At 49.3% G+C, this 9738-nt stretch overlaps 1 protein-coding gene across 1 annotated transcript in view; it reads left to right on the top strand.

The window, feature by feature from the left end:
* Positions 1–557: 557 nt before the first annotated feature.
* The window catches only part of rasl10a (RAS-like, family 10, member A), a 28173-nt gene continuing 18992 nt past the window's right edge, over positions 558–9738 (top strand). The window contains exon 1 of the mRNA XM_061261346.1: positions 558–1654. Coding sequence (XP_061117330.1) covers positions 1439–1654 — 216 coding nt within the window. The 5' untranslated portion in view covers positions 558–1438. The remainder of the gene's footprint in view (positions 1655–9738) is intronic.

Raw genomic sequence — 9738 nt, 5'->3', positions numbered from 1 at the left:
GGTTGTCGGTTGATAAACACAGATTATGCGTTGCGCGAGGCACTTCGAAGATTACAGCCGGAATTGGATTCCTGGCTTCAAGCGCTGCCGACAAGCTCCCTGTCGTCGACGTAACGTCAGACACGTTGAATAGACAATTACGAGTGCGAGAAACTATTTCGTTTCTTCATTGACTGAGAGATTTTAAATTACTTTTTATGCTTAAGAAAATCTGCTGCAAAAAGCTGTGGCTGAAAAACTGTGGAGTAGACTGTGGTATTGTATGCTGTAGCTTGAACACGTGTTACCCCCGCAATTTTTTTAATGATCTGCGTTTTTTTTCTCTCTCTGCGAAGAAAACAAGGTAAAAAATAAAATGGAGACTTTGCTCGTATTATCAACAAAGCGCGTAAAAGAATGCCACTGGAAAGAACAATCAGACGTGCGCGCACTCTATAGTATCTCTCTCTCTCTCTCTCTCTCTCTCTCTCTCTCTCACACACACACACACACACACACAAACACACGCACATCGAGCGGAAGAGCCATTGCATCTGCTCCCAGTACCATACGTCCGCATCGCAAGGCGGCTAAACGAAACACCCTTCCGTGCCAATAGTGTAGTCTGGGTCCCTAGTGATGAAATTGCGACTCGTCTCGAGTCCACGCGATCAGGGCTAATGATCTCCCGGGAACTTACGGACATTTATTTGCGCTGGAATCGTATGCTGGTGTGCGCCCGCGGATTTAACGAGCGCGAGGGACCTCTGGCAGGCGTCCTTGGTGAGCCGGGTAGAGATGAGTACATCAAAGTGCAAGAGGAGCTGACTGGGAAAATTAAGCGGCCACAATAGCTGACAGAAAATGGGCACCTATGGAATCCGCGCGACTCAATTCCTAATATGATCTGCAGGTGGGATTTGCGGGGGCAGACTTCCCATAGAGGAGACGTGGGAATTCAAAGGAGTGGGGGTTTTCTTTCGAAAGATTAACGACCGCATCTTCTCTTTCCCGGTGGAATGCGCCGACGTTGCGAAACCTCTCCCGTTGTATTGGGTGTTTGGATTATTTCTCTATCTCTCTCTCTTCTTTTTAGTTTGAACGCACATAGCCTAGAGGAATGTCTGTTTTTATTTCTTTAGAAAAAATGACTTGAGAACGTAAAGCTGTTTAACTGCGTGTTGCAAGTTGAACCGGCCCTGATATCGAATTGCTTTTTATTCGTCTCATTTAGCAAATCATTTCTTTATTGGCATAGCTATGTCTTTATTACTGATAAAGTAAAGCGTGAGCACGTAAGGTTCGGCAACTACTGGCTGCATCGGAACATTCCGTTGTCATTGTACAACAGGACAAACAAATCCCCGATAAAACGGCGAACAGCTCAAGATTTTGGTTTTTCCTGCGTTGCCGACCTCAGCTTTGAGATTTCTCTATCCATGGTGCTGATGTTCCAGGAATGGTCGAGACGCTCAGTATTGCAGTGATCGGCGCCCCGGGAGTCGGGAAAACTTCAATTATCCGTCAGTTTATCTATAATGACTTTTCCGAGGTTTACACCCCCACCAAGTCCAGGTACGTCTACAGGCCCTCGGTGATCTTGAATGGAAGCATGTACGACCTGAAGATTTTGGACGTCCCGCCAATTTCATCTTTCCCGTCCAGCACGAGTCAGGTAGGGACCTATGGAAGTACCATTAACGGTTTTCCCACGTTGATGCAGCCAATTTTTTTCCTATTTTTGTTGGTATTCAGTCATTTAAACTGTCAGATTCTTACCTACTGTACTCGTACACGACTGATATAGCTATAACACCGTTTTTTTCTGTTTAGTTTTCCATAGTCCTGTTAGAGTACACAGTATGTGCCGACTCCAGGATATTTCTTCTTTACTACCGTAGTAAACGATGTTTGCAGAGCTTGTTTTGCATTGTGTACATGGTACATGGTGCTGGGAACAGAAGTCAATGTTTGAGCGAAAGTAATGTTTAGATTAAATAAAACTTGTATTCATATTAATATTTTTTTTGAACCTGAACGGAAAAACTGCTTAGCAACCTAGCAAAACATTTCACTCTTGCGGTGCTTAATAAACACAAAAATCAATCATTTCTGTTTGAACGTCTCTCCTGACAACCAGATTAGCTTGTTGTCCTGGTAATAAGGAACATGCTTGACCTGGATGTGCCCTGCGCGAGGTAGGTTAGGAAAGTTACTCGAACAAAGCATGTTCCTCCTTCATCCATGTAATTGATGTTGTTTTGAAGTAATGAACAACATTAAAGAGCTTTACAAAAATGTAAAGTAATAAATAATAATATATTTTTACCTCAACGTGGTATAACGTGGTATACAGACGCAGCATTTGCGATAACAGAATGAGAAGACAGAAAATCATTGTAAGAGAGAAGCTCTAGCCCCTCTGGGTGTGTTGCATCAACTCCCTCCAAGCAGTAATTGGAAAATGATTCTTGTATTGCAAAACTAAATCACACAATTCAGGTTTCATAACAAGATTACGTCTGCTGAGTCAACTGCGTTCGTTCCTTGGAGTCGCAGTTGCAGCATAATCTTGACATTTTGAACCATCCCCCTATTTCTACAGTAGCCAATAACCGCTTTCGTTTCAGAGTTAATTTAAGTTCTACAGAACATACGAGAAGGCCACACATTCTATGAGTCTTGAGAAAATTGCTATTATTATTATTTTTTTTTTAAATATTTTTTTATCATAGCCTTTTCCGAAGGCCTTGTGAGAAGTTGCGCTTTATACGTTCACGGCGGCCCGGCCGGTGTTGACCGTCGCGGCGCGCGTATGAGCCCCCAGGCGATGGAGGGTACAGCGCAGTGCTCCATCAGACAGGGCCGGGTCTTGGCACGGGGCGACGGGGGCGGTCGCCTGGGGCATCATCCATCTGGGGCTGCCAAACCGAAGAGGAGGAATCAGAAAATAACAATCCATGCGCAGCGTCCATGGTGGTTGGCAGCGAGCCCCGGCTATCTATCTCAACGCCCCACCCGCCCACTCCCAAATCCTCCCCCCCCCCCCCCAGCTCCGCAATCTCGCCTAGGGCTACAGAAAGACTACACTCTCAGGGAATAAAGTGACATTAGAGGTACATTTTTTTTTTTTCTTCAAGGATCAAATTTCCTCTATTGTACCCTGAATGTACAGTAATGGCCCCTCTGGGTACAAACGAGTACAAGTTTTCCCAGCAAGAAAAAAAAAAAGGTACAAATTAATCATATATTGCTGGCTCGGGGTACGGTTTTATGTATAACGACAAGCATTTGTACCTTTTCGGGAACTTGTACTGTAGCATCACTTCTGTAAATGTAATATAAAGTCATGAACTGGGAGCCGGAGCAGTCGGAAACCGTACTCTCCCCTAGGGTCCTCATCACACATGTCCCCATCACACGTGTCCCCTCTGTTCGATCTGCACTTGGTTGTCCGTCGCTCTGGATAAGCGAGACTGTAATGTAATGTCAGGTAATGGTGGAGATCAGTGGCTCTCAGCAGGGACCCCGGGGTCTGAAAGAGGGCTCCAGGGAGCTGTCAGGGGGGCCCTGAGATGATGGGAAATTATCGAGTTTCAATCACAGACCCCCCCAAGGCATAATCAGTTACTCAGTGAAATAAGTAAGGCAAGGCAGGCGATCGATAGTATATAACACGTGTCTGCAGATGTCCCGCTCGTATGTTAGGGAAGTAAGGATTTTTTTCTTTGTAAATGTTTGAGGATTCCCGCAATGGCTAATGGTCATAAATTACTTGTATGGGGTTAAATGGAAAGGGCTCGACTCACCGCCCTGGAGTATTTACTGATGGAGTCGATGATGGCAGGCAGACAGGCAATCACGTGGGTGGGGGCTGAAAACCACTGGTGTGGAGACCACACTGATATTGGGTACAAAATGGGGGATAGTGGGGTCTTCAAACGAGACATGGTTTTCCTTGGAGCAGTTGCCATGGAGACCTGACTTGTGTCTGCGTCAGCACATGTTGTATACTCCAATCGTTACATTTTAAATAGTCGAAATCTCCCGAACCTCCCTCCCTACTTTTTTTTTGTGCTCAATAAAAATGCGTACTGTTCATTTCATTCTAACAGACTAGATGAGCGCCTGAACAGGATCAGATGTCCTCCGCCAGAGTAAAAAAAAAAAACTCCACCCGAGTTGCTTTAACATCTAATTTCTCATGATTGGCATTTGGCAGACGCTCTTATCCAGAGCGACGTACAGTTGATTAGACTAAGCAGGAGACAATCCTCCCCTGGAGCAATGCAGGGTTAAGAGCCTTGCTCAAGGGCCCAACAGCTGTGCGGATCTTATTGTGGCTACACCGGGATTAGAACCACCGACCTTGCAGGTCCCAGTCATGTACCTTAACCACTATGCTACAGGCACCCTAGTGTTATATCCGTATATATATACTTTAAAGTAAATATCGGTCGGGATAGTGAATATCGTTTGGATGTCACATGTCACAGCGACCTTGCAGGTCCCAGTCATTTACCTTAACCACTACGCTACAGGCCACCCCTCCCCCCCCCCTGTGCGGTGAATGGCCACCGGTTGTATCTGTTTCTGTCAGGTTGATAATTATCCGGTTCCTTGGCTTCCAGCTGACGGACTCTGCGGGGACTGCTCTCTCCGCCTCATCAGAGCGCACCGGTAGGGGCACAGAGCTAATGAGGCGGGCCATCGATTGTCCGCGAGGCAGGTCCAGCCGCGATTTATTCCCTCCTCGCTGTGACTTTCCCGTATGGTCGGGTCCCAGAGCGCGGTCTCTTCCACCGCCCGGTACCCTGTCGCGACTCTCAATCTCCTGCGCTGTGACCACGTGCGGCCTACAGGGACAAACGGAAGTTTAACTTTCAAACGAAAAAAACGGTTTGAAATTGCGCTGCTGTGCAACAGGCAAGTCAAGCGACCTTTTTAAAAGTTAAATAAAAGTAAAATCCATCCATCCATCCATCCATTATCTGAACCCGCTTATCCTGAACAGGGTCGCAGGGGGGCTGGAGCCTATCCCAGCATACATTGGGCGAAAGGCAGGAATACACCCTGGACAGGTCGCCAGTCCATCACAGGGCACACACACCATTCACTCACACACTCATACCTACGGGCAATTTAGACTCTCCAATCCGCCTAACATGCATGTCTTTGGACTGTGGGAGGAAACCGGAGTACCCGGAGGAAACCCACGCAGACACGGGGAGAACATGCAAACTCCGCACAGAGAGGCCCCGGCCGACGGGGATTCGAACCCAGGACCTCCTTGCTGTGAGGCGGCAGTGCTACCCACTGCACCATCCGTGCCGCCTAAAAGTAAAATGTCTTTTGTTAATTCAACTCCCAACAGAGAACATAAGAGTCAAATCTGGGCCATACGTACTCCGGGAGAGTTTATTTAACGCTGAACACTTTACTGTGTAGAGAGGCGTTTTAGAATGTAGTCTATTTTCTCGCTGTCCAATAGGAATGCAGGAAAGATGTTTAATTGAGGGAATGATTCCACGTTCATCCTGCACCGGATGCCTTGCAAAGTCACCTTTGTTTTCCGCAGAGTCTTGGGTGAGAACGGCTGGAGCCATGGTGTGCAACCAATTATAACTCTTCATTGCTGAGTAGTGCTGGCATGTGACATGCGCTGATCACCGCTGTGTGACTTATATTTAAAACCCGCCAGGGCACATTTGTAAAGGTGCTGAAGGTGCTATTTTGGGGATAAGCCATTCTGCACAGCACAGCGTTTTACTATCATTACTGTAGTGTATACTGTACATGCTCATGTGTGTGTGCATACTGTATGAGAACGTATGTGTCTGCACGCATGCATGTATTCAAACATGCATATTTGTATGTGAATGTGCTTATGTGTTTTACTTGTACATGTGTGTACGTACAAGTATGTGCATGTAGGTATGTGTGAGTGAGAATGTGTGCATGTGGGCTTGTGTGTGTGTAAGAGCATATGCATGTGGGTGTATGGGCATTTGTGTGTGCATGTATGTGTTTGCATGCGTGTGTGTGTGTGCGCGTGTGTGTGTGTGTGTGTGTGTGTGTGTGTGTGTGTGCGCGTGTGTGCGCGTGTGTGCGCGTGTGTGCGCGTGTGTGCGCGTGTGAGTGAGAGTGTGAGAGTGTGAGAGTGTGAGAGTGTGAGAGTGTGAGAGTGTGAGAGTGTGTGAGTGTGTGAGTGTGTGTGTGTGAGTGTGTGAGTGTGTGAGTGTGTGTGAGTGTGTGAGTGTGTGAGTGTGTGAGTGTGTGAGTGTGTGAGTGTGTGAGTGTGTGAGTGTGTGAGTGTGTGAGTGTGTGAGTGTGTGAGTGTGAGTGTGTGAGTGTGTGAGTGTGTGAGTGTGTGAGTGTGCGAGTGTGCGTCTGCACAAGCAGCTCCTGCCACACACTCCTGAGGCTCTCCCAGCCCGTCTCAGATAAACGGGGTCCTACCGTTCATACCGCTGCTCCAATTTATACCACCACCACGAGGTCTGTCCTGAGCCATTCACCGTTTCACACATACACACACACACATACACACATTCACACTCACACAGACACGCACACGTACTCACAAGCACACACGCACACGCACTCACACACACTCACACGCACACACACACACACACACACACACGCACACTCGCACACACACACACTCACACACACACACTCGCACACACACACTCACACACACTCACGCACACTCACACACACACACGGTGGTTAGTGCGCTGCCGCGGGGAGCCATGCTTCTCTCCTGTCCCCTGCTTTGTTATCTCCTCAAGCCGCTATCAGAGTCCCCACAAAGCCTGCAATATCTGCAAGGTCACCGGGACGCGGCGGATCGAAACACGCCGTCGTGCTCCCTGCCTGCCTTCGTGCTCCACGCCTTAGTGCTCCCTGCCTACCTTTGCACTCCATGCCTTAGTGCTCCCTACCTTTGCGCTCCATGCCTTAGTGCTCCCTACCTTTGCGCTCCATGCCTTAGTGCTCCCTACCTTTGCGCTCCATGCCTTAGTGCTCCCTGCCTGCCTTTCGCGCTCCATGCCTTCGTGCTCCCTACCTTTGCACTCCCTGCCTTAGTGCTCCCTGCCTGCCTTTGCGCTCCCTACCTTTGCGCTCTATGCCTTAGTGCTCCATGCCTTAGTGCTCCCTGCCTGCCTTTCGCGCTCCATGCCTTCGTGCTCCCTACCTTTGCACTCCCTGCCTTAGTGCTCCCTGCCTGCCTTTGCGCTCCCTACCTTTGCGCTCCCTGCCTTAGTGCTCCATGCCTTCGTGCTCCCTGCCTTAGCGCTCCATGCCTTAGTGCTCCCTACCTTAGTGCTCCCTACCTTAGTGCTCCCTGCCTTAGTGCTCCCTGCCTGCCTTCGTGCTCCATGCCTTAGTGCTCCCTGCCTTAGTGCTCCCTGCCTTCACGCTCCCTGCCTTAACGCTCATTGTCAGAGACGGTCGGAGGTGACGGGATCTGTGTCAGAAATAAAAAACCCCGATGTAGAGCTGAAGAGCTTCGCTCTCAAAGGCAGAAAAACAAGAGTTCTGAAGAAGAGAGAGAGGCTGGGAGAGGTGTATTTGGAGGAAGGTCGGAGAGCAGGAGCCTTTTTTTAGCTGCAGTGTGCGATGCTCCTCGGCTATATATATATACGGTTGCCATGGGATTTTGTGCATCATGTCTAAGCTTTCCCTCTCAGATGAAATGGGAGTTTACAACCGTTTTCAGCACATTTCCATGCTCATATTTCCCGCTGCATGCCCCGGGGGAGGTTTTCATTTATTCCTTTTTCCTCTGCACCTGGGCGAGGGCCCCGCGCTGGCAGGCCGGAGCGGGAGCGGGATGAGCGGGCGGAGCGAGGGGAATGGGAACGCCAGCGGGCGGAGCGAGGGGAATGGGAACGCCAGCGTGCGGAGCGAGGGGAATGGGAACGCCAGCGTGCCGACACACACCCGGGGCAGGCGCTGGGAAAACCTGCCACGGCTATTTGTTATCGTCTCTCCACGCCAGGCCTTTCAGGGAAACGGAGAAAGATCAGATCTCTCTCGCTCACGGCGACGAAACGCCGCTTAACCCCCATTACTGCGCGGTCTGATGTGTGTAAACACAGCGGGGTGCTGACAGAGTGGAACAGAGAACAGCTCGCTTGTGTGTGTGTGTGTGTGTGTGTGGGTGGGTGAGTCTGGGTAAGTGTGTGTGTGTGTGTGGGTGGGTGTGTGTGGGTGAGTCTGGGTAAGTGTGTGTGTGTGTGTGTGTGTGTGGGTGTGTGTGTGTGGGTGAGTCTGGGTAAGTGTGTGTGTGTGTATGTGGGTGTGTCTGGGTAAGTGTGTGGGTGAGTCTGGGTAAGTGTGTGTGTGTGTGTGGGTGAGTCTGGGTAAGTGTAAGTGTGTGTGGGTGTGGGTGTGTGTGGGTGAGTCTGGGTAAGTGTGTATGTGTGTGTGGGTGAGTCTGGGTAAGTGTGTGTGTGTGTGTGTGTGGGTGTGTGTGTGGGTGAGTCTGGGTAAGTGTGTGTGTGTGGGTGTGGGTGTGTGTGTGTGTGTGTGTGGGTGAGTCTGGGTAAGTGTGTGTGTGTGTGTGTGTGTGTGTGGGTGAGTCTGGGTAAGTGTGGGTGTAAGTGTGTGTGGGTGTGTGTGTGTGTGTGGGTGAGTCTGGGTAAGTGTGTGTGTGTGTGTGGGTGAGTCTGGGTAAGTGTGTGTGTGTGTGTGTGGGTGTGTGTGTGGGTGAGTCTGGGTAAGTGTGTGTGTGTGGGTGTGGGTGTGTGTGTGTGTGTGTGTGTGGGTGAGTCTGGGTAAGTGTGTGTGTGTGTGTGTGTGTGTGGGTGAGTCTGGGTAAGTGTGTGTGTGTGTGTGTGTGTGTGTGTGTGTGTGTGTGGGTGAGTCTGGGTAAGTGTGTGTGTGTGTGTGTGTGTGTGTGTGGGTGAGTCTGGGTAAGTGTGTGTGTGTGTGTGTGTGTGTGTGGGTGAGTCTGGGTAAGTGTGGGTGTAAGTGTGTGTGGGTGTGTGTGTGTGTGTGGGTGAGTCTGGGTAAGTGTGTGTGTGTGTGTGGGTGAGTCTGGGTAAGTGTGTGTGTGTGTGTGTGGGTGTGTGTGTGGGTGAGTCTGGGTAAGTGTGTGTGTGTGGGTGTGGGTGTGTGTGTGTGTGTGTGTGGGTGAGTCTGGGTAAGTGTGTGTGTGTGTGTGTGTGTGTGGGTGAGTCTGGGTAAGTGTGTGTGTGTGTGTGTGTGTGTGTGTGTGTGTGTGGGTGAGTCTGGGTAAGTGTGTGTGTGTGTGTGTGTGTGTGTGTGGGTGAGTCTGGGTAAGTGTGTGTGTGGGTGATTCTGGGTAAGTGTGTGTGTGTGTGTGTGTGTGGGTGAGTCTGGGTTAGTGTGTGTGTGTGGGTGTGTGTATGTGCGTGCATGCTTGCATGCATGCTTTGTTTTTGTGTGTGTGTGTATGTGTGAGTACAGTATGTGTAGGTAGGTGTGTGTATGCGCGTGTGTATGTATACATGAGCGTGTATTTGTGTGGCTGTTTTTGTGTGTATATGTACACATGAATGTGTATTTGTGTGTGCGTATGTGTATGTATGCGTGTATATGTACATATGTGTGTATTTCTCTGTGCGTATGTGTGTGTATACGTGTATATGTTCATATGAGTGTGTATTTGTGTGGGCGTATGTGTGCATGCGTGTATATCCACATATGAGTGTGTATTTGTGTGTGCGTATGTGTGTGTTGCGTGTATATGTACATATGAGTGTATTTGTGTGGGCGTATGTG

The sequence above is a fragment of the Conger conger genome, chromosome 11 (genome assembly GCF_963514075.1).
Source record: "Conger conger chromosome 11, fConCon1.1, whole genome shotgun sequence".
Classification (NCBI taxonomy): domain Eukaryota; kingdom Metazoa; phylum Chordata; class Actinopteri; order Anguilliformes; family Congridae; genus Conger; species Conger conger.
The sequence above is the reverse complement of the archived record's forward strand: the minus strand, read 5'-3'. Positions and strand labels throughout refer to the sequence as shown.